Source organism: Patiria miniata, unplaced genomic scaffold (assembly GCF_015706575.1).
Source record: "Patiria miniata isolate m_02_andy unplaced genomic scaffold, ASM1570657v1 HiC_scaffold_20, whole genome shotgun sequence".
NCBI classification, from domain to species: Eukaryota; Metazoa; Echinodermata; class Asteroidea; order Valvatida; family Asterinidae; genus Patiria; species Patiria miniata.
The window spans coordinates 5223281-5247730 of record NW_024037059.1 but is presented as its reverse complement, the minus strand read 5'-3'; the positions used below and the strand labels follow the sequence as shown (position 1 = coordinate 5247730).

Below are 24450 nucleotides of genomic sequence, written 5' to 3'. Positions count from 1 at the left end.
TGTCATAGTTTTATTATACAAATTATTTTGACATTTCAGCAATTCCATGGAATTATACACCTCAATGAAAAAGCTTCTAAAAAATTCAAATGAAACATGTATATCATTCTGAAGCTTATTATATGTATTTTATTGCAATTTAGTTTATTTCTAACAATGTTCAACAGCTCAGCTGTTGCTTACATGTATAACTAAAAAAATAAATTAATAAGTACACCACACCAAAAAAATCAAAAGTTGAACTGAAAACCTAATCTACCTGTGGACTTGGGCGGGATGTGAACCTCGTCCATAGAGGCGGAAGGTGAGGGAAGAACCACTATGCAAGCCTGAATTCCATCACTTTGAATTTCAGATTTTTTGAATTTGTGACCAAGTCATCATTCCACTGTCTCTTTCTCTCTCTTTAGGAATGCAAGGATCGACACTGACGCAGATCCGTACCGCGTAAGAAGCAACACTGGGGACAGCACCACCTCATCCTCGGACGATGACCTGTACGGTCCCGGGGAGCACGAACTCTACGCCCCCCGTGCGGTGCCAACGGTTCCAGAGGAGGACACGTACATCTATAAGGATGTGCCAGGTACCAGCGGGCTCTCAGAGGTATGTTGAAACTTGAGCAACATCTAGACCACGTAGATTTTCCAGACATTGAAACTGTAAAGTTACTCTTGGCATTTGTAGCTGTTCGTTATTAAATGTCAGATGCTGTTTCCATCTGGAGCATCAGAAAATTAGGGGTTTCATCTAGGTTGCAAATTCCAATTGGAATTTTGTCCTTTTCTGATGACAAGCATGAAACTTTTGCTTTGATCAGCTGATTTCCTCTTTTTTTCTCTTCTCTTGTATGCCATTAATATTTGGAAAGCACCACAGAGTGTCTTGCAACATTTGTAATTTCCTCTCTTTGTTGTGAATTCCAGTGGCATGCCCGGGAATAAAATGTATGTCCCTAGATTTCCTCACTTGAACTTGAACGATAACGTTGTGGGATAGTTCACAAGTTCTATTGTGCAAAACTCTTCATGATTGCCTCACAAAAGTTTCAGGTAGATTTGATGGCCTTTTTGGCTAGGTTTGCTTTCAAAACATAAATATTGGACAAGGAAGTAACAACTAGGACGTGTTTTTGTAAAGATAGAACGAAAGTTGATTTCGGTCCCAGGAAACCAACAAGCACAAAGACAAGTCCCTGAGTATGTGCTTTGCAGTGTTCCAGTTGAGTACTTTTGAGTGCAGCATTTAGTGCCAAACACTTGTCTGGTTAGGTGGGAACAAAACCAGAAATTGTTGGCAATGGGCAGTAAATGCTTTAGTGTTGGTGGTGTTTTCCGGCTTTGCTCCATCAAACTAGCTTAATATTTGGCAATACACTTGCTACTTGAAAAGTACTCGACTGCAACACTGGTGGGGTCTCAGCCCTGAAGATACATCACATGACAGTTGGTAATAGTTGGCAAGAATCCAGTTGCTTGTTACATATTTAGCGATTGTTGACCGGTTCAGCCAATGTGACATAGAGGGTGTCATAAACACATGTCCCACATCACAGCAGTCAACAGTTGTTTCATATCATCCCATCAAGTCAATAAGGTTGTGAAATATTCTGCCAAAAAAATGACTGAATTCAATTGATGGAAGTAAAATGTTCTAATTACCCTGAGGTTTCCTACCAAACATGACATAATCTGTTTTGCACCCTTTAAGTTTACAGCTACTGGGCTGCCCATGTATCTTGCCTTTGTGACGCAAAGGATGAGCTAGACAGTATTTAATGGGTGTCAATTATGTCATATTTATTTCACAAATGTGACACAACTCCGCTTGAGATCGTTAAATTACAGCATCCAAGACACAATTTAACGCCGCGTCATAGCTGTAGAGCTATCATCTAGGTCTGAGAAAATTACAGATATGTGGGAACAATCTGACAATAGACGTAGCTGCAGCTCTATGTAGACACCGTTTTCAATCACCCTCTTCATTTATTGTGTGTGTCTCTCAACAGCGCCCCTTAACAGAAGGGCTGTCCAACACCCCCTTCCCTGCCCCGCCGCCCTGCCAGCAAAGTGACGAGATCGAGTACCTGGAGCTTTCCCACGACCACGAGGAGGAAGCCCGTCAGCCTCCCCCGAGGCCCCCTAAGTCTAGCTCCCCGACGGTGGAATACTTTGACCTGGACCCAGACAAGACCCAGGCTCTCAGGTTTGTGACCGAGAGACGGGAAGAAGAGAAGGATGGGGGGATGTCAGGCCGCAGCACGCTGACTAGGAACCGAGATGTATAGGATTCAACAATGAGAACTTGTTATTACAGGCACCTACTGTACTTTAAATAACCCTTACCCCTTAGGCCCTTTTGGCTAGGGACCATCCTCAATTCTGCAAAATCCTCCAATTGCAACCATGTAAAAATTAGATACAGCCTCAATCCTCCAAAATCATCCGTTAATTCTTAAATTTGTTCATTGGAGGGGTGACCACTGCCTCATTCCTTCAAGATTCTCTGACTCGCTTATTGTAGCAGAAAATCCTGTGCTTACGGTAAGAGCATTTCACGGGTTAGCGAGGAATTTTGGCTTGTGCGCATGTGTACATCCCGTAACTAAGGATTCTGTGATTACTGGCTTAGCGCAGAATTTTTTTCTTCTAGCGCGGTTAGCATAGAGTGGTGATCGTAAGCACAGAATTCTGTGGTTAGCAGAGCCATGGAATGGGGCCCAGATGTGAATCAAGTCCGTTATCCAAAAAACCCTGACGTTGTCTTTCCATCAGTATCGTCTCGGTGCTTTTTGCCAAAGTAGGTCTACATATCAATGATAGACCTTATGCGTAGCAGCCATCTTAGAGGGCATCTTTTGTTATTTTAATTCAGTAGGAATGAGTGCACGAAAGGTTCACTCATGCATAACCCAGCAAAATAAAGACATTACCCTCTAAGGTGGCTGCTGCGGATAAGGTCTATAGGCCCAATTTCAAAATGGACACAAAAATGGACTGGGAAAAGTGCTTGGAAAGGCTTGTGGATAGGTGGCTTCACATTTTCCCACATGAGAAATTTCTTTTAAAATTCATGGATTTTTGGCATCCCAAATTAATATGATTTGGAATCCTTACTAATGATCCGCAGAAATGCCATTCTAAAGATGTAAAGTATTTCCAAATTGCTGAGGAACAACATTTGAAATTTCACATTATTTTATGACGACTTTTTTCCCGACAATTTTAAAGGAGTTTTACCCTGTAGAATAATTCTAAAAAGCCCTTTGTTTGCTTGAAATGTATATATATATTATTATACGAGAAACAAGACAATATGTTTGCATGTATCTATTAAAAAAAAGGTGGAAATATTTTTATGATATAAAATGGACTGTTTTTAAGTTTGATTTCAAATTATGTGACGGTAGCTGTTTAATCGGCTTGGGTACTGTGATTTATCAAATGTACACAGAGATGCGAATGGGCTAGGGGCTTTATGTTTTACATAGAATTTTATTACGTACTCACTTTAAGTAATCATATGACATAATCAAGTTTTACAATGCTGTAAAAACTAGCAATTGTGTGATGTTTGATTTCCGCAAACACTGACCAATTTGTGAATTTGAAATAACTGCAAACTGTAGCACTGTTGCTCCAAAGGCTACGAGTAATCAAAGAACTCATTTTAAGATCGTAGTGTCATAGAGCTTCATGGAATCTGACTCATCTAACGTCTGAATGTGCCAAAATTGTGTTTTTTTCTTTTTAAATGCTACAAAATTCTTATCACAACCTTTGACAGTGTTTGAACCAAAAATAAAATAGAAACACAATGCCATGTGTCAGTTGTAGCATGAGAAATCTCCTGACATTGGATTTGACATGCAAGTTGTAAGTAACAGTAACAAAACTTTGTTATATTTTTTATAACCCTCAATATAACCCGGAATATTTATGGTGTAAATACTCCAGAGGCGGCCAAATTTTTGTGACTTACTTATAATAATGCCATGATATGAATTTCTAACTTTTGATGAATGAGGTCCATACTCAGGATGTTGCTTTTAAAAAAAATCACAGCTTTTTTAAACTATAACTTCCCGGAATCCATCCACAATTGAAGTGGCCAACACTATGGGGACAGCAGAAAGTCCTAATAACTCAATCGTAATTTTTCTAACAATAGAAAACTGCCCCACAATGCGGTGCTGGCCAGGGCACATGTACATACGCAGTGTTACCCTTTGAACACAACTCAGTTATGCTTTGTATGTTTTAAACATGTTCTATTTTTTTAATGAGATGCAACCAGCAATTGAAAATGTGAAGTTATCTTAAGTCGTACATTAACACAACACAAACCAAACCTTAGCATTTGTATCCTTTTTTTAATGCAAGAAAACCTTAATTTTCCAATAAAGTTTTGATTCGCAGGGCATTAACCAAGGACTTTTAAGATTACATTCGATATTTGTACTTGATAAGAAATGTGATTTCCTTTTTATCTCTTACTAACGCTGCAGATCTGTAGCATATGAACCACTTTTAGTAATTCTCGAAACGAGTATTCTGCCAAATTTGAATAGTTTCTTTTTGTATTAGATCTATGCACACACTACAAAGCTCCCATTCCTATGCATTGTAAAATTCCACGCGTTCTTTCCAGACAATCAGGGTGGTTTCTTTACTTTTTCTAATTTTGCTCCTGCATAGTGTTGTTTGTGTCTTTGTAATGCCCCAACTTGACCATGGTCCCACTTTTGGTAGTCTGAGTATCTCACCCATTCTTCAACGGAGCCCTCTCAGTATCCAACGTCTTATATATATCTAAGCATGCACATGATGTCATTTCGATCAGAAATGTGGACTAAACTGTTGATTGGTCAATTTGGCTGACATGTTTTTATAATACAACAACAGGTTACGGAAGACCCGATACAAGGTGCCCGCTGAATGGTCAGAATCTCAAGGTCAAGACGCAGTCTTGTTTTGCGTAATTAATCGCCGAATCTGATCGCATATCATAGACCTCTATTCCATAGACTATTCTTTGGCTAGGACAGTCCCAACTTTAATACGGGTTCCAGTTGGAAAACTTTTGTTAAGATGCACCCAGCTTAATTTGGGACCGATGGTCAAGTTTAGGCGTAACATCTTGTTTAGACTTTGAATATGTATTTACTGTAAAAGAATATGAACCAGTCAACAGTATATGTGTTTTACAAACTTGGCTAATTGACTTGTCTTTCTAAATGACTATTTTCATTCTATGCTGCAAATGTTTTTAATTTTGAAAAAGTCAGAAGGTTTTATGCACGGAACAGTACTGGCCTTCTATGCTTAAAACCACATTAAACTGCCCAGAATGAAATCTGATTAAATGTTCGCTTCAAAATTGTGCATGCCATTCTGTGAATACACACACAGAATCTTTATTAGGGCAATAATCAGTTGTAAATACTTTCCAAAATTAATACATGTAGCTGCTTCGCTATGCATCTCTTATTTTTTTATCCCTGTGATTTGAATATTTTATAATCAGTACACTGTACAGTACTAAATTTTATTATTATTTTTTTCCTGAGTAAATATGAAATTTATTGTATCTAAAACTCCCAAATTATTTTTTACTCCAATGTTTAACTTTCTGCGTATATTTTTTTTGCATGTAAATACATTTACTCGGTACTTGGTTCAGACTGCGTATGACTGATTTGTAGAATACCAATAAATTGTACATTTAATGGAAGACTTGTCGAAATATATATACTACAAAATGTTATGAATTAAGTTGGCGGTCAAAATTTGTATTGCAACAATAAAAAAACGGAGTAAATTTAAATTTTAATATTCAATAATCCAAGCAAGCGAACCAAAAGGCTAAAAAGGAACTGCCACCGGACTGAAAAAGCGAATGTAATTTAAAAGTTACTCAGTAAAAACCAGTAGTTCCCTGAGTTGTCTAGACGTTATCAGATTGTATTACCATTAACATATACCGGTGTAAAATTATATGGGATTAGCTCTTGTTTTCACAAGTGTGTTTTTGACACTTCGCCGTTTCGAAGCCGTACACCCAAGAAATTCTCGGACATTCAACTTGAACATGCTTTGCTCACTTTGATTTTTTATTATATTGTTACACAGTGGCTGTGTTTTTCCTACTGCCCTTGCCTTAATGTATAAGATATCTTTTTTCCAAAGTAAACAGTAAATGCTGTGTGTAGTACTAAGACAAATCTCTAGCGTAATCTTTTTATCAATACTTGTAGAAATCTGAACTTTTTATGGTGCATTTTTAAATGGGTGGTTTTTATTACTTAAAGCTTTGCAAGTAGCTTTAACTCTGTGAACATGAGATACTGGGTCAGTTACTTCTTTCCACATGAAGCAAAATTGGCTCTCGGGGGGCCTTTTGCTGTATACTTTATGTGTTGGTTAGCTCACAATGACTTTTGCAAGAAGTACTTCATTAAAACAATTTGGCCGTTGAATTTGTGAAACCTTGTTCTTTTTTGCTGTGTTTATTACCGATCGTTTAGAGTTGTATGTAGAATTTTTATGAAAGGCAGTGGGTTGATATTTGACCCTGTTTTCACCAAACAAAGATTACATTCTATGTACATTTAAAACCTGAAAATGATTTTTGTAAATGAATTTAGCGCCCCTACCCCACACCTGCTGCCATTACCCACAATATATAATCATAGATAATCATAATAACTTCAAACATCAATATTATATTGCCCCTGAAATTTTTTGTCCATTAACCTTTAGTCACTGTAGCACCCAAAAACCGCCCTGCCTGTTACTCCTTGAAGTGCCCGAAACCACCAGAGAACTCTATGGTATTATAGAATACAATTAATACAATGAAATACACGTGCTGCAAGTACAGGTGCTGCAATAAACTGGCATTTCATTTGCATTTCACAGGAGTCCATTGGCAAATTTATATCGTTCACACTTATGCTCAGTACAGTCCTCTCCTTTCCTGCTGGTCACGCCTCGCCGTTTCCATTGATGATTCCCTTTTCTCTCAACAACTTCTCCAGTTCTCCTGATTCCTGTTTGAGTTGGACGTCCGTTCCCCCTCCAATGTGCTCTTTATCGATGAAGACACTGGGCACTGTTGAGATACCCGTAATGTCATATAGAACCTTCTGTAGGTCATAACACAAATACCGAGAAGTATTAAGATTAGATTCAAGTGCAATTTTGAACGAATAAGCAAAACAATTGTATCAGTGGTTTTTCTTGCCAATTTGAAGATTATGGTCTATAAAAATAAGATCACATGATCTTTTAACATGTACAGCCTGCAACATCACTTAGAACATACCACAGATCCATTGCGTGTTAGTAAAATGAATGTGTGAACGTACCCACCATTTTTACGAAATTTTGACGATCTTAAAAGTGACTACAGGGGAATGTGAACCTACAACCTTCAGAACACTGCTCCAACACTTTTCAGACTTGGTTATTGAGCCTTAATCTGCTAGTCCCTGTACTGCCCCAACCCCCCCCCCCCCCAACACTCTTGGTTTCATCAAGGAAAAAATACAATGTAATACATTGCAGTGCAGTTAATCCTGCCTATTTACAGATTTGGTTTGGTTCAGTTTGGATCAAGAGGGGATTTAGCTGCCAAGGGAGGGGAGGGGGGGGGGGTGCTAGCATTTGGCATGTTTTTTTTCTGTGATGATTTTCTTATTTGTTTGCGGCCGGGGAGGGGGGGGGGGGGGGGGGGGAGGGAACATCCCCAGATCTGCCACCGTGTCCTTTTCCTCGTTTCCTTTTTAGTTTATTGACATTTGCCAAATTTGACATCAAAAGATTTAAACGGCACCCCTTCCCAAAAGACACGCCCCTAAACTGGGACCGTATCGGGTCATCCCGGCCATTGTACCTGTATATCTGGAGCATCTGGTCTGAGCTCAATCTCCAGCACCTTCAAGTCCCTGACTCCTGCCTCCCTCAGCGTGTCCTTGGCCAACAGACAGAATGGGCAGGTTGATTTAGAGAAGACCATGACTCGGTGGGCATCAATCAGGCCCTTCACTAGGCTACAAACAAAAAAACAGATGAGATCATGGATAGAATGATGTCTTCTTACACCATAGAATATACTAAACGATGGTCAGTCATTCGGTAATATTTACCCAAACCAAATAGCACCCTCCTATTTTAGTGTGTCTGGCATATCTGAAATAAAATTATCCCAAATAGGCTCAAGTAAAAAGGTAAAAAAAATGAAAAAAAATGTGTTTAGCGTCCTGCCTTTTTGAAAAGAAGGAAGCGGGAGGACCCCCCCCCCTACTCCTAGATGCTCCGCGGAGTACCCCCCCCCCCCCTCCAAAATGGCCCCCCGACCAGGCTATTTTTCAAGATGGCCGCCAGTTTCTTTTTTTAAATGGCTACTATTGGACTCAGGAAATGACAAGACACCAAGTTCATTAGGAATAAAATAGGATTCAACAACAACAAAATGTTAAAGTTAGGAGTTCCTGACTGTTTCAATTCGAGTAGCCTAATTTCAGGCACAAAAATCACCCTTTCATGCCTTTTGGCCTTTGCAACAACAAATAGCCTATAAATAACATCAAACGTAAAAACGAGACTTGTGGGTTTTCAAGATACTTTTTTTTATATCAAGACTGAGTTCTGTCCGGCTTTCAGGGAAATTAAATAGCTGAGTGTTGATTGGTGGAAAGTTTATAAAAATTGTGACACAACAAAAGTCACCCTGATTTGTGATTTGTTTTACATTTTTTTCTTCAGGTATAATCCAGTTCTGGGTTACCACTACCGGCACGTGCTATAACAAATAATAACCTAAATAAATCCGATACATTTTCACCCTAATATTTGTAGTAACAATGAACGTTTCATTTCCATTTTGAGCACTTCCACTTACTTCCGCACGGGCGCAGACATCTTGTTTGTTTTTCTATCTAGGTCACAAGGTCAACTTCGTGGCCTATTTACCAGCTGTCATTCTGTTCACTGCCGAAATCCTATATTGACCCTCTGAGGTAGGACAAAATGGAAATTTCCTTAATTTTCTCGAATACTTTTAATTTTATTACATCAAAATAGATCAAACGCCGCGGAAAACAGGTTATCGGTTTATTTATGTCTCGAATCGCAGCCTGCAGAAAGACTAAAATGACAGTTTTCATGGAGACTGGTTTCCGGGCTAGCTATCAGTATCAGTGTTATTCTTTTGGGTCGAAAACCAGTCCAACTCGCACGTGGGAAAATTTGTACGCGAGTAACTCGACCTAGAGAGGGCGCCATTTTTGAATGGGCATTTCGACGTCGTTCACAAATTTCCTCAGAGTTTGGTAAGAATTTGCCCTCCTATAATGTCGTTTTAGGAAAAACATTCATACCTGGACATCACTTGACACCCTGTGCACAAGCTTTATGAGAATGGTCTGAAAAATTGTACGTATTTTTTTAATAAATGCTTCAATATTTTCCCTGCTAAATTTGACTTTGCAAAAAATGTTGCAACCTGACGCCACTTTTTTTCTTCATAATAATCATCTCAATGAACATGATAAAAGTCATTCATTGCAAAAATGATAAGACATGAATCATGGTAATCCTTACTTTTAGGACCCCTTTCCTATACAAGGTTAAAAGACTCACCAAAACAGCTGACTAAATGAAACTCAAAAGTGACATTCTGATATTTATTGACACATTTGAACATTTGGCAATGACAACTCTTGTCTTCAGCAGGTTTAATTTTGTAGAAAGAGGGCAGGGTTTAAATTTATGAGGGGATAAAGACGACGATGAAAAACAGAAAATAAAATTAAAAAGCAAGATGGCAAACTGCAAAAAAAGGTAGGAAAGTCACATTTTCTTCGAAAGTGCTTTCAAAATTATAACTAACATGAGTTTGTCTGAAGAAAAAAGACTTCTTTAGCCTGCAAAAGTCACTTTGGCTGAACAGTCATCTGCAAAAGTCAGTTTTGAACAGAACTCGTACACAATAGAGGTGTCCTAAAAGTAAGGATTACCTGAATCTGGGACTGAGAAACATTTCGAATTTTGTTAAGAAATAGGCCTACTTAGAAAATTGTTTTGACTCTCCATACAATTTACAAATGCCATATAAATCTCAGCATCATCATCATCACTCATTAATTGTCATCAGCATCATCATCCAGTTTGACTTCACGCCAGTGCCGTGCAAGCGTATACTCTGTACACATCACGGAAGTGGCGTCATGTCAGGTTGCAACATTTTTTTCCGTAACAGCTTCTGGCTTGTAAACTGGGCGTGTGTCCCTTGGACATGTTGGAATGGCCATTTGCACACCCTTCGTTCACTTGGCCTATCATGATCATGTACTGTACTTACTAGCCCCACTAGTGTGGCCGTCGGTATGCTGCGCTGAACCCAAGGCCACACACCGTGGTCCGCGCACTACTGAGGACGTTTTCATAAAATTTGCAGGGAATTTCTTACATATGGTTGTATTCTACGATGTCCCAACTATCACTTCTGGGATGCTTGGGTGTAATGATGTTCAATTTTCCGAGATATTCTTGAATCTTTCTGGAGCCCATATGCACTCGTGAAACGTCTGGTGATGGCAGCAATTTTGAATGTGACAAGAGATGACCTCAAGCTGTGACGTCGCGTTTATGCAAATTGCTTGTCGAGCGAGGGCGCGAGTTGCAAATGCGACGGCTGTTTCCTGTGTCGCGCGTGTCGTCCAAGCCGTCGACATCGATGCCCGCGCAGTGCATCATGCATGCGCAGGGTATTATTTTCATTTTTAATTGGAACAGGAAACAGCCGTCACATTTGCAACTCGCGCCCTCGCTCGACAAGAATTTGCATAAACGCGACGTCACAGCTTGAGGTCATCTCTCTTGTCACATTCAAAATGGCTGCCATCACCAGACGTTTCACGGGTGCATATGGGCTCCAGAAAGATTCAAAAATATCTCGGAAAATTGAACATCATTACACCTAAGCATCCCAGAAGTGATAGATGGGACATCATAGAATACAACCATATGTAAGAAACTGCCTGTAAAATTTATGAAAACTTCGTCCTCAGTAGTGCGCGGTACCACGGTGTGTGGCCAGAGGTTCAGCGCAGCATACCGACGGCCACACTAGTGGGGCTATGTACTTACATGAGACTAAAATTCATGACCACCCGACTAACTACAATGCATGCTGGATATTCAATATGGCCGAGTGAGAGGGTGGCTCTATCCCATCCAGAGACGCTTCTCTTATTAACTTGAATAAAATAGGCTTATGTGAAATATCCCATTCAATCAGACTGAAATACCACAAATTAACACAAAAGTTAACAACGTAGACACTAAGTAACACTGTTTTTATTCTGATCATTTTAAATTTTACTTCTTTTCATAACAGATCTAGTATCATCAATTGAGCGCAAACAAAATTACCACAATGTTGGTCACATTCAACAGGCTGTGTAGACGCTGGAGTCCACGGTCTATAAGCTGCTTCTCTACACCTTCCAACGTTACCCCAAGCCAACACATGACTGTTCAAAGCTGCGACAACCATTGCAAGCATCAAGTATTCAACCACAGAAGTTCTCAAAGACTTATGTCATCAGATGTGTTTGATGCTCAACGTGCTGTGAGTAGTCACGGAAGCGTCATTCTTAACTGTGGTGCAATTCAGCAATGTCAACATGCTGACCAGCCTTCACTCTTTCGTAGAACGCATAAACCCCGCCCTGTGCTGTGTATTCACAAGCACATGTATTCGCAGCTTCACAGACAACACAATCAACTCTGTATAAATCAGATTGGAGCTGGTCTAGGACGGCACGATTTACAATGTAATAGATGGACTAGATGTGATTCAAGACCTATGAGCGTATTGAGTTCCATGGTGGATGCAGCACCCAGCAAAGTCCAGCCTTACCTCAGACTGATGAGAGTAGACAAGCCTATAGGTGAGAAAACCTTCATAATTATGTACAGCTCTAAAAAGGCAGAACCTTAGCTTTGACTTCAGGAGATTTCATGCTCTATGAAACCTTAAAATATGAAGCCAAAGTTCAAGAGTATTTGGCTTTTCCGCATAGTTGCGGAAAAGCCTTTCTATTTGTGCTGGTTTTTCTTTCTTCTTCTTCTTCTTCTTCTTCTTCTTCTTCTTTTGTCGCCTAAATCCCATAGACATTGTACACGTCTTTTCTCTGTGCCACTTTTGGCATTAATCTTTGTCGTACATCATTGAAACTCAGCATGTCCCGAAGAGTGACGTCATCATGACGTCATCATGCAGGGATTATCCTTAACGGTCGCCCGCTCGCCAAATGCGAGTGAAAACAGCGGCGGGCGAGTCAAAACCCTCCTCTCAGTAGTCCGACGGGTGAGTCAAAAACTGTTAAAAAAAATAAAAATAACGAAGTTTTTCCTACAGTATTTTTCAATCAATCAAAATAAAAAGTTAAGGGTGATACAACACATGAATACTTTTGCCACGCCGACCGAAATAAAAACATCGGTACATAGTTCGAATTCGTATCACTCCATGTATATTCGCAGTGCGCTGTGCATTGAAATCCCAACGACGAACATGAGGCGAATCAACGTGTATTTGCCATTACACATTGTGCACACATGCAGCGCACGTGATTTACTTCGTCTGCAGTCCACACGGTACGGACGTACGTACGTTAACATCATATTCGTATCATACAACGTGGTGAGGAGAAAACTTTCATGACAGTCTGCCAAAACTTGTGCCCGAACGGATTCTTGGGATGATTTCTTGAACACTATCAAACGAATGTACCGAAAAGATGAGGACAATATGAGATTCGAGGGGCCTATTTTGAATGTAAAGACTAGTGAATGTAAAGTGGACCGTGCTCCGGAAAACATTATGGATTGACATGACCAGCGTAAGTTCGTGGGTCGCCCGCCCGCAGCGCTTCTTGGCTAGGCACGCTGATTGCACCATTCTTCGCTAGAAATGCATGGCGCGCGAGAGATGTTTTTTTGAAACTACTGGCCTTCTCACTCATTTTCAAACAAGTTAAAACAGTTCAGTTACTAACTTGGTAAACTCCCATTAATACCACGACTGCGTGCAATGTTTTCTTGTTCCTCAAGATTACGCTTTTTTAGTTTGTGTTTTATCAAAACATGTCGGAAATAGAACACCTAAAGCCTTAAGTTCGGAACGAAGCACACTGCATAAATTTTGATTATAATTTCTCCCCCTATTTGATTCCTGTTAATTAAAGCCTTGCTCTATGTTAAAGCATGGACGATTAAAGAAACATTGACATCACTTAAAAAGGAACTACATGCAATATTATGTACATGATTAAGATAATTGCCGATTGTATTCATATTGCATAATTTATTATCAAAAAAGTTATCAAAAATGCTTATGGTGATTTGATTGAAAGTTACTATTAAAACATGTGGGCTAGTGAAAAAGGTTGCGGGCCAGTGAAAACTCTGGTTTACTGGCCCGGCCGGCCAGTAAAGGAAAAAGTTAAGGAAAACCCCTGCATCATGGGTCACGTGACGTCACGTTAAAGATTAACCCTAACCCACCTCACTCCTCCAAAATCCTCCTGGTGGTTTTGGAGGATTCTAGAGGATTGAGGATGAATGGTGATTGAATCAAATGAGGATTCTGGAGGATTGAGGATGAATGGTGATTGAAGCACATGAGGATTTTGGAGGATTGAGGATGAATGGTGAATGAAGCACAAGAGGATTTTGGAGGATTGAGGATGAATGCATTTTGAGGCAGGACTGTCTGATGATTTTGAAGGATTTGGCGTTGGTTATCCTTCACTTAAACACGAGTGCAAAGTTTTGGGATGAGGAGGATTTTGGAGGATTGAGGATGAATGCATTTTGAGGCAGGACTGTCTGACAATTTTGAAAAATTTAGGCGGAGTTGAAAATTTTTGGAGGATTTTGGAGGATTGAGGATGGTTGTAAGCAACAAGGGCCTAGGGGGTTAGGGTTAATAGATTAAATTTTTGAAAATCAGTATAAAATCAGCCGTGAGAGGCCCGAACTTGACGTTTGCGGGAATTAATAGAATAACCCAGGATGTTCATTTTATTTCATGTGAGCAAAATCACGTGACCCTTTCTTCAGGTCCAAACCGGAAGTAACTCAAAGTACCTTATAATTTAAAATTGGAAAGCGATGTGAACTTGCTTGCAACGGTGTTAATCTGTGGCCAGATCATACAAAAAATTACCGATGACGTCATAACATGTTAGAGCGCCCTCTAGCGGCAGGTTAAAAACAGTTGTAAATGAATTTTCAGTCGATGTCTGTGGCAAAAATTGCAGTTATCACTTCAAAATTGGTGTATATGATGACCTCAATGCAGACAACACCTATGCGCGAAAAAAAAATGATGACGTCATCAGACCGGTATGAAAAGATCTTTAAACATTAAAAAAATTGCAGCAAAATCAACCTCCAGAGTTATAAACCAGATGTTTGCTTCAAATAGCACAGTTAGCATAGCTCTCGAGCCTTCCGGTAATGAAGACGTCGTGGTGACGTCATCAAGTATCAGATAACACGCAACCACAGATTTCTAGATTTAATCTTTGGAAACCAATATAAAATCAACTTTGAGAGATCTGATTTTGCTTTTACGGGATTGGATAGAATAATCCAGGGTCTTCATTTTTTTTATTTACATGCAAAAGCATGTGACCCTTCCTTCCGGATGTGACCCTTGCATGTGACCCTTGTTTTCAACGATGTAAGTGTGTGGCAAGGGTGGGTTTTTCAAAAATCTGACCAGTAACGTCATGCATCATTCGAGCGCACTCTGTTGGGAGTCGATGATGATCACGGGTCTTGTGACGTAGTCTTAAAGTTGCATATTTTAAAATATATATCTAAAGAACCATAGGTCTGATACTATTGAAACGTTGTACACGCATAGTCAGGGACGTGTTATTGATAAAAAAAAAATCATAATGTGGAAAAGCCCTATGTTCTGTTGCAAACACACATAGATCTCTAGTTTCATTTTGTTTTTATATCAAAGGCTACAAAATGATTCTTGAAGCAGAAGTTAGCGAAGAAGCCAAGGTTTGGGGAAATGTCTCCTTCGACGAAAGACTGCTCACTTGTACCCAGAATTGCAGAACCCAATCCTAGGGTGCTGTTGATAATTCACCTCTTAGAATGGAGGACATGCTAGATATTGTGGGGAGCTTATGACCCTGATCCACACATGCCTATGTACATTTCATGCACAGAGTGTTGATCTAAAGTGTCATAAAAATCAATCAACTGAGAGTTTAACCTATTAGCACATGTACTACATTGTATTACATTGTGTTTATTCACTGAAAAATAATTGTAACTAGAGCTTCGCGTTTGTTGTTACAAACGCAGAGTGGTCGGGTAGACAACTATTTTATGAAACATTGTCCAGTTAAGTTATGAATATTTTTTTATGTAAGAACATGTACAAAGGATAACGAAAATTATTATTAATCATTTTGTTTAAAAATGTTTCTTTTGGGTAGTGATCAATGTCAGTATGTATTTATTGTTTTTTAAACGTAAAAAAAGTGAATATGGGTAGTGAATACTGATGTTATTCGGAGAGGATGCATGTTCATTGATTTGCATGTATTCATGTGTCCGACCATAACTGGAGCCATTTTAAATGGTAAGCTGTTTTCAGCATGAACTCCCAATACCATTTGCCTGAAAAAAAACCGAAATAATACTTACTATCCGAAGGTAAATTTATAAACAGAAACAAACATTTATATTCGCCAAATCGCCGCTCAGAGTTCGTACGAGGATGCCTTTCCGGGCCGCGCCACAAACAGCGTAAGTGCACACATTCTACTTTCCGAATCACAGTGTGCATGCAGTGTACAAGCTTAACCCCGGTTATGACACATTAACTGCGCATGCGCGCTTTTCTGTCTTGCCTTTTTTCAAGACGAAGACGCGCGCAGCGATCTATTTTAGTCGTACACGCGTGACAACAGCACTTCTCCTCAGACTTTCTCAGAGTCTACGTACTAATAACTGGACATGTGTACATGTAGGCCTACATGTACGCCCGCGAAAAGCAAATGAAAAGCCAGGCTACGTTCAGCGGGCGTGCGCGCCCTATGCCGTGGCCGAACGGCGACGCGCTATGCTTTCATTGAAGTTTTGAGCGACGGACTACTATAAGGGTATTTTTGTCGGCGGCGGGTCACGTGTGTGAACAATTAGACAAGCCACGAACCTGGCACAATTGACGCCAATGTTTAAGCTATCATTCAATGGACAATTCACGATTATATCTCCCAGGATTGATTTATTTTGAAGAATAGAAGGTCTTTTCGGTCTGATGACGTCATCAACTTCAAACTTCACACATGTGTTGTTTGCATGAAGGTCATTATATATACCAGTTTTCAGGCGATTACAAAACACTTCGCCACAGACATCTATTCAAAATGCATTTTGGACATTCTTAAACCTGCCGCTAGAGGGCGGTCGAGAATTACATGACGTCACCGGTACAAGTTTTGAAGAATATTGTCTGGCCAGAGACTAACACCGTTGAAAGCAAGTTCATATCTATTACCAATTTTAAATAATAAGCCAATAATAAGCCACTTCCGGTTTCGACCGGAAGCAAGGGTCATGTGATTTTACGTACACGTTAAAAAATAAAGACCTGAATTTACTCTATCACTTGCCGCAAACAGCAAGACGACAGATCTCATTATTGATTTTATATAGATTTTTAAAGATAAAAAAATATCAAAGTTTAATTGCTTGTCACGTGACACCTGATGACGTCATCATGCCATCATTGTTCTGGCACAATCTTAGCATTCCGTCTTTGCTTGGTGTTACTTTGATGAAGATGCCCCATTGAAAAGTGGCCAAAAAGGTCCCTTGAAAAAGAAGGGCACAAAGTGGAAAAACTGCGTACAAAGTCAATGGGCTTAAATAAATATTCAAAATTTCATAATAAATCACATGATAACGTCATCATTGCGTCCATCTTCGCCAACGACCTTTGCTATATGTTCTTTGACTATCTTAAGTTTCAATGTCATAATGAGTGTGCTTTATGGCTAAAATGCTGACGAGAAAAATCGTGCACAAAGTCTATGGGATTTGTTATAGAAGACCAAGCGTCTTGAGCACAAGACTACGCGCCACGTGTTTGGCCCCGTTCCAACAAGCATGACGATGATGAAATAATGGATCTGCACTGAATGCATGTACATGTACATGTACATGTACATGCAGTGTACTCACGCACACCCAGCTCTACGCTTTCATTTAATTTTTGAGCGACGGACTACCGTTAGGGTATTTTTGTCGGCGGCGGGTCACGTGTGTGAACAATTTGACAAGCCACGCGCCTGGCACAATTGACGCCAATGTTTAATCCATCATTTAATGGACAATTTAAGATTATATCTCTCACGATTTATTTTTTAGCGATTTTTGAAGAATAAAAAGTCTTTTCGTTGCAACTTCCGGTCTGATGACGTCATCGGCTTCAAACTTGACACATGTGTTATTTGCATGAAGGTCATCATATATGCCAATTTTCAAAAGATTACAGCAAACTTCGCCACAGACATCTATTCAAAATGCATTTTGGACATTTTTCAACCTGCCGCTAGAGGGCGCTCTAATATTCCATGACGTCATCGGTTACAGTTTCGAAAAGTACTTTCTTGCCGAAGGCTACATGTAACATCGTTGAAAGCACGTTCATATCTTTTACCATTTTTAAATTACAAGGCACTTCCGGGTTCGACCAGAAGTAAGGGTCGTATGATTTGACACCCACGAAGTAAATTGAAGACCCAGTATTATTCTATTGACTGCCGTTAAAAACAAGTTCCGGTCTCTCACGGTTGATTTTATATCGATTTGTAATGATTAAAAAATAGAAACACTAAATTGCTTGTAATTTGATACCTGATGACGTCATCATGACGTCAGGACAATATGCACTACTCGGGATCAGGGTCGATATGTGTTCGAAGTTACAAGTTTATATCTTGAACGGTTTAGGAGTAAACCCGCGGAGAAGTATTGTCCAGAAAAAAAAGAAAGAAAGAAAGAAAGAAAGACTAGAGCTGTATGTCTGTTTGCAAACAGAACACAGGGCTTTTTCGCATTTTACAAATAGTTCACTTTTCAGAGTGCTTCATGCAGTTAAAGGTTGTTCAAAACGCTTAGAATAATTCCTAAAGTATAATTTTATCAAATGATGTCACTTGCCCTGCAATGACGTCATCCTTAAGATCCTTCTCAATGCACATTTTGTCATTGTGATTTTGGTTTGAACCAAGTTTAATGTCAATCCGATGAAAGAAAGTGTGCAATTTGTGGAAGCAGAATAAAATTATAAATATCTAAAAATTGTAAAAACCAAACGATGACGTCATCGTGACGTCACTTTAAACTTTGTATACTAGTACCATTATTTACCTACCCACTAAGTTTCATGACAGTCAGACCTTTCCTTATATGTATTTTGAAAAATCGCATTTTTATGATGTCATAATGATGTCAGATATTTTTTTCAAAATTTTGTGCAAATACCTTTTACCTACATGTAACAGACCAAATACACAAAGAATTTTGAATTTTGCATGTTACGTTCATGAGATATGGCCAAAAGGTCAAAAACTTCAAATATTCATGTTTAATCTCCGGATGACGTCATCATGGCGTCACCTAATTTTGTTTTACCTAAAACACATCCCGGTCTAGCCACATACCAAGTTTCAACCCAATCAGACTTACAGTTCTGTAGATATAGGACTTCATAATATGCACGTAAATTTTCAAAAATCAATAAAAAAAATTAGGTGATGACTTCATCATGACGTCATAGTCTTGGCATAATTTTTGTATGAGGGTCTTCCTTGGCTGTAACATTGATGACGATTCCAGATCGCCAAGTTATAGAAATGGTGGCTTGAAAACGAGTACAAAGTCAATGGGCTAACACGTGTACAAAGTTAACGGGCTAAAAAAAATCCCACTGCAGAAAAATTGCACCTTTAAATCTGTAATTTGCCTTTGAACTGAAACATTTTTATGAAATATTACTTGATATTCTGACCCTTAGGAATATGTTCAATCGAATGATAGCGCGAAAAAAATACGATTTCTCTTTCCTTCTCATAGTAATTCTCGGCTGAAGTTCATAACTACTCAGTAAGATATCAGTGTTGTATAGGAAAAGACTTGTGGAAAATCCCACTGCAGAAAAAACTGCACCTTTAAATACGTAACATAGGGCTTTTCGGCATTATGATTTTTTATTATACGTCCCTGACTATGTGCATGCATGAACATAAAATCTGTCAAAGTGAGCCGGAAATCGGCTAAAACGGTCACTGTGATGTGGACAGGATTTGACCTCGGCAACACGTGCTCTGCAGGCTGACTGACATAGGATGTATGCGTCATGTACGTGTATGTACATATAGACGTTCTGTGCATGTTTTAGAGCAGAGGTATTGTCAACCTGAAGTTTTAAGCGTGCTCAGGGCATGACCGAGTTCGCTTATTGCCTCGAAGCTTTGAAATGTTTTAGACCTACATGTACCCTTAAATCGACAATTAAAGTAAAAACTAACATAAAAACTGCCATGGTTGATTTTTCAGGAATTTTCAAATGAAAAAGGGTATTTTTATTATAACTTCCGGTCTGATGACATCATTCGCCTAAAACTTCGCACACGTCTTAAGTGGGTCAAGGTCATCATATACACCAATATTTAGGCGATTCCGACAAACTTCGCCACAGACATCTATTCAAAATACATTTTTGCAAATTTTCAACCTGTCGCTAGAGGGCGCTCGAAGATTGCATGACGTCATTGGTAGATGATTTGAAGAATACTTTAGCCAAGAGACTAACACCGTTGAAAGCAAGTTCATATCTATTACCATTTTCAAATAATAAGACACTTCCGGTTTTGGCCTTTTTCGACCGGAAGCCAGGGTCACATGATTGCACGCACACTGAATGAAATAAAGACTTCAACCTACTCTATCACTTGCCGGCAACAGAATGCTGCGGACGCGTACGGTTGATTTCTTATGCATTTTTAGATATTAAAAGTGTCACAATTTAATTGCCTATAAATATATACCGGATGACGTCATCATGACTTCATCATCACACAATGTTGTTTGAATTAGGGTCTTTGCTTGGACAAAGAGTGGTGTAAATGAATTACTGGCAAAGAGTCGAAAATCCCCTTTGAAAATCGACAATTTTGTAATAAATTAGTCGATGACGTCACCATGACGTCAATCTTCGGGACACATCTGTGCTATAGGGACTATGCTTATGCCAACTTTGAATGATGTCTGACAAAGATTAATACCCAAAGTGCTGCAGAGAAAAATCGTGTACAAAGTCTATGGGATTTTTGGCGCCAAAAAGAAAAGAAAAAAATCAGAACAAAAAGAAAGGCTTTTTCGCAAATTTTGCGAAAAAAGCCAATTAATCGGAACAATTCTAGACAGTGGTCGGGTTGTGCCCGACCACTCAACTATAGAGTGCTTGGGCGGTTTTGGGTGCGACAGTGAGTAATAGGCAGGGGCAGGACGGATTAAGGTGCTACAGTGACTGAAGGGTTAAAGAGAGTACCTCGATGGTAGAGGTTGTTAGTACAGGTTGGTGGGATTAAGCAAAGTTAACTTACACCTAAGCTAAGCTTGTTTTGAACGTCTACAGATACCTAAAGCCTTGTTCAAAGCCAGCAGTCATTCAGTTATACAAACTGCAGAATCCTGATGTTCTGTGCATTTCTTTTTCATTCCAGGAACGTGGTTGTGCTACTGGCCGAGTGCTTGGGGCATCGCTCTAGCAGCAGACCCAGGTCACTTCCCCAGCCTGTACATGCTGGGTCTGTGTGGTCTGGGAGCTGTGGTGGTCAGAGGAGCTGGCTGTACCATCAACGATATGTGGGACAGGGACTTTGACAAATCTGTGAGTATATGTACAGCATTGGAAAGGATTTCTTTGTTTTCAAATGTATGGCCTCTGACTAGCACCCCTTGAAGAAAGCATTGACAAATTGATTAATTGCTAACACATGGCAGGGATAGTTAGAGTAAAAGTTAACCTAGTCAGTTTCAGTTGTAGCTTGTTCTTGATAGAAACTGTGTCCTTTTTTTTCTGTTGATCAAAGGTTGAGCGGACTCGATCAAGACCCATAGCATCAGGAGACATCAGTCGCAGTCAGGCATTGGTGTTCCTGGCAGCCCAGCTTAGCGTAGCGCTGGGAATATTACTCACTCTGAACACATACTGGTGAGTCCACTAGGAACATATCCTTGGCCTGTCACGGTCATTTTGTGTATCCTTAACCCTAACCCTGTGAGATGCAACATGATGTATCAGGTGTAGAAGTCTGTGGGACCTTGCCACGTTGAGCCATCAACACCAGTGCATAAATGGCTAATTCTGAAACAATGAGAGCTAGTCCCATTGAACAATGCCACAGTTGCATCCCGCTGCATTCGGTGACCACGGACTCTAAAGCAGTTTAGCCTTGAGACTTTTGGCCTGATGGATCTTGCTGCACTGGGCAGGCTTGTCATTTTGACAAGTGTTGCATGTTGCTGCGTTTATTAGTAGGGTCTCTGAACAAAATACCATAGGGAGTAAGGGGTAAAGCTGTTATTGACATCTGCAGATAGGGTCAAAACTTTGGTCTTGCACTTGTAGGTCATTTTCCAAGTCCCCTAGAATACTGAGATAAAACATGGTAGGACTCCAGCCTTATTTGAAGGAATTAGTTTTATTTGCTAAAAGATGCCAGTAGTGTCCTTGTCGATGAAAGGTTAAAGACCTAAGGCGATATTCCTTTGAAAATACTTGGAACACTTGCCACAGGTTCAAAATGCCCTTTTGTCCAAATACTCGGATTCCCTACTGGAAATTTAAACACCAACTACTCAGGCTACATCACTGCAAAGCCACGATCAATTCATTTGTTCATGATGTGTCTTTGTTTTTTTTCTGTCTACAGTATAGTTCTGGGATGCGTTGCCGTGGCACCCATCATCGTCTACCCACTCATGAAGAGGTTCACCTACTGGCCGCAAGTCTTCCTTGGTAAGAACTTGTCAAGTTTTAAAAGACCTTCAATGTGCCGATCTCCCATTGCATATCGCCATCCCCTGTACATAATATACTGCCCCTCTAATCCTTATATAGTTGGTGCTCCAAGGGACTATTATCGTGACGTTTCTTCCTTGTACATTATTACTGTGGAATTTCTTGCCAGAATCTCACTTTTCCCTTCAAAATGTAGTTTATTTAAAATTGTGGTTTATTTGAAAATTCTTAAAAAGTTTCACATTTCAAGTCAAACGTTCACAGAGCCCTTCTTTTATTGCATGATTCCTTATTTTCAATTGGCCGTACGGTTTTGACAAATTAAAAAAAACCCAAAAAAAACAGTCATGGTCTATACATTTCTGAAATTTATCCAGGGAACGCGCTTTCCAAATCTGAAAAAGAGACACTACATTAGAATCAATAAATGAGTCAATATTTATGGATAGTTGTTCAATTGTCTTTTTCTCTTAGGTCTGACGTTCAACTTCGGTGCCTTGATTGGCTATGCAGCTATCCGTGGGTCATGTGACTGGAGCATTGTTCTGCCTTTGTATGCATCATGTATCGCTTGGACCATTGTCTACGATACCATATACGGGCATCAGGTTGGTACACGTACCTCTGTATTACACTTGATAAAATCTTGAATTTTGCAGTTTCATTTACTTGTTTTTTTGGGTGGGGGAGGTAAAACTGAGACCCACAACACCAATTAACGTATGCAAGTTAAAACTGAAAAAGAGATGGGACTATTTTGCGAACCACTTGAATTAAACATTGGAGGGCAAATCTTTAATTAATTTTGTGTGAACTCAAGTGTGACAAATGCAATGGTTCCCAAAGTAATTGGACATTGACAAGCAATATATACACTAGTCTCTTATTCACGTTTTTGTTTCTGACTTTCTAGGACAAGAGAGATGATCTGGCCCTTGGTCTAGGCTCCACCTCCATCCTGATGGGAGACAACACCAAGTATTGGTTGACAGGCTTTGGTGCAGCTATGGTGTCTGGTCTGATGCTCGTTGGTGCTATGGCTGAGCAGACTGTGGCATACTACCTCGCTGTGGCTCTAACTGCTGCTCATATTGGCAACCAGGTGAGGAGCATGGCTGGTTGGAGTTGTAGTCAGGTTATCACATGTCTGTCACATGTCAGTCACATGTCAGTCACAAGTCAATCCTAAGTTAATCCTAATTCAGTCAAAAGCCAATCACGAGTCGATCGCTTACCGATCAAATGTCAATCACATGTCAATCACAAGTCAATCATGAGTCAATCACAAGTCGATCATGGGTCAATCACATTTTAATCATATGTCAACACGTCAGTCACGAGTCATATCAAGTCAATATTAAGTCAATCACAAGTCAATCATGAGTCAATCACAAGTCGATCATGGGTCAATCACATTTTAATCATATGTCAACACGTCAGTCACGAGTCAATATCAAGTCAATATTAAGTCAATCACACGTCAATCACATTTCAATCACAAGTAAATCACAAGTAAATCACAAGTCAATCACAAGTCAATCACATGTCAATCACAAGTCAATCACAAGTCAATTTGTCTCAAGTCAAGTGACAAGCTACTCTGATGAACTCTGACTAAGGTAGCCCTTTGTCAGCATTCATGCCCTGTTACTTCTGACCGTATATGTCATTTGACAATTTCTAATTGTAAATCTTTGAAGCGCAGAATATCTGAGTTCATAATTTGTTTGATGTCTTATTTTGTTGCAGGTGTGGACGGTGGACATCCATAATCCTCAAGACTGCTGGAACAAGTTCCAGTCCAACCGGAGACTTGGCGCCATCATCTTTGCTGGAATCGTCGCTGGAACTCTCGCCAAAGTGTCCAACAGTAAAAAGCAGCAACATGAACAAGGATTGGACAGGGACAATGAGAACCAAGCTGTTGAAAGCTGATTGCAGAGAATCATTGAGAATGACTCAGACTTCAGGGAACTTCACTGTGCCTGAATATGCAAGGAACAAACTTTGCTGTTTCCTCTGTGGACTTTTGTCAGATTAGGACCGTCGTTCCATTTTTCTTCTCTGATGAATTGAACTTTAAAAACGGAGGAAGGACTTGTCTGATGACTGTGGATCAGTCAAATGACAACTTGAGGGGAAAAACAACTTCAATGTGCCTGAATGTGCAAGGAACAATCTATGCTGTTTTCCCCTGTGGACTTTCATCAGCGTTGGACAATCTTTCCAGTATTCTTCACTGATGAACTGAACTTTTAAAAAATGGAGGAAGCAGTTGTTAAGCAACTGAGGATCTGTCACAAAAGA

At 39.7% G+C, this 24450-nt stretch overlaps 3 protein-coding genes across 5 annotated transcripts in view; 2 read left to right on the top strand and 1 right to left on the bottom strand.

Moving 5' to 3' along the window:
- Nucleotides 1-6490, top strand: part of LOC119728672 (GRB2-associated-binding protein 1-like) — a 35815-nt gene extending 29325 nt beyond the window's left edge. For both annotated transcript variants that reach the window (XM_038200990.1, XM_038200991.1), the window contains 2 exons: nucleotides 411-606; nucleotides 2012-6490. In XM_038200990.1, coding sequence (XP_038056918.1) covers nucleotides 411-606; nucleotides 2012-2290 — 475 coding nt within the window. In that variant the 3' untranslated portion in view covers nucleotides 2291-6490. The remainder of the gene's footprint in view (nucleotides 1-410; nucleotides 607-2011) is intronic.
- Nucleotides 5153-9153, bottom strand: LOC119728673 (glutaredoxin-like). The gene is made up of 3 exons (XM_038200992.1): nucleotides 8908-9153; nucleotides 7900-8056; nucleotides 5153-7150 (listed from the first exon to the last, which is right to left on the bottom strand). Exons 1-3 carry the CDS (start codon nucleotides 8925-8927, stop codon nucleotides 6989-6991), a joined length of 339 nt encoding a protein of 112 aa, XP_038056920.1. The 5' UTR covers nucleotides 8928-9153; the 3' UTR covers nucleotides 5153-6988.
- Nucleotides 9154-9251: 98 nt separating this feature from the next.
- LOC119728335 (4-hydroxybenzoate polyprenyltransferase, mitochondrial-like) lies at nucleotides 9252-24441 on the top strand. Of its 2 annotated transcripts, none has more exons than XM_038200533.1 (8): nucleotides 9252-9337; nucleotides 11407-11962; nucleotides 20843-21009; nucleotides 21212-21333; nucleotides 22055-22140; nucleotides 22618-22751; nucleotides 23057-23245; nucleotides 23893-24441. In XM_038200533.1, the coding sequence occupies exons 2-8, from the start codon at nucleotides 11446-11448 to the stop codon at nucleotides 24076-24078; spliced, it is 1401 nt and encodes a 466-aa protein (XP_038056461.1). In that variant the 5' UTR covers nucleotides 9252-9337; nucleotides 11407-11445; the 3' UTR covers nucleotides 24079-24441. The 2 variants fall into 2 exon arrangements, with proteins under 2 accessions (XP_038056461.1, XP_038056462.1); XM_038200534.1 differs by lacking the exon at nucleotides 9252-9337 and adding an exon at nucleotides 9344-9440.
- Nucleotides 24442-24450: the final 9 nt, after the last annotated feature.

Coding starts and splice junctions, on each gene's coding strand:
- LOC119728673 (XM_038200992.1), bottom strand. CDS start 8,927: ATGTCTGCGCCCGTGCGGAA. Junction 8,057..8,907: donor ATGTCTGCGCCCGTGCGGAA/GTAAGTGGAAGT, acceptor TTTTGTTTGTAG/CCTAGTGAAGGGCCTGATTG. Junction 7,151..7,899: donor CAGATGCTCCAGATATACAG/GTACAATGGCCG, acceptor TATGACCTACAG/AAGGTTCTATATGACATTAC.
- LOC119728335 (XM_038200533.1), top strand. CDS start 11,446: ATGTTGGTCACATTCAACAGGCTGTGTAGACGCTGGAGTCCACGGTCT. Junction 21,010..21,211: donor ACAGGGACTTTGACAAATCT/GTGAGTATATGT, acceptor TGTTGATCAAAG/GTTGAGCGGACTCGATCAAG. Junction 22,752..23,056: donor ATACCATATACGGGCATCAG/GTTGGTACACGT, acceptor CTGACTTTCTAG/GACAAGAGAGATGATCTGGC.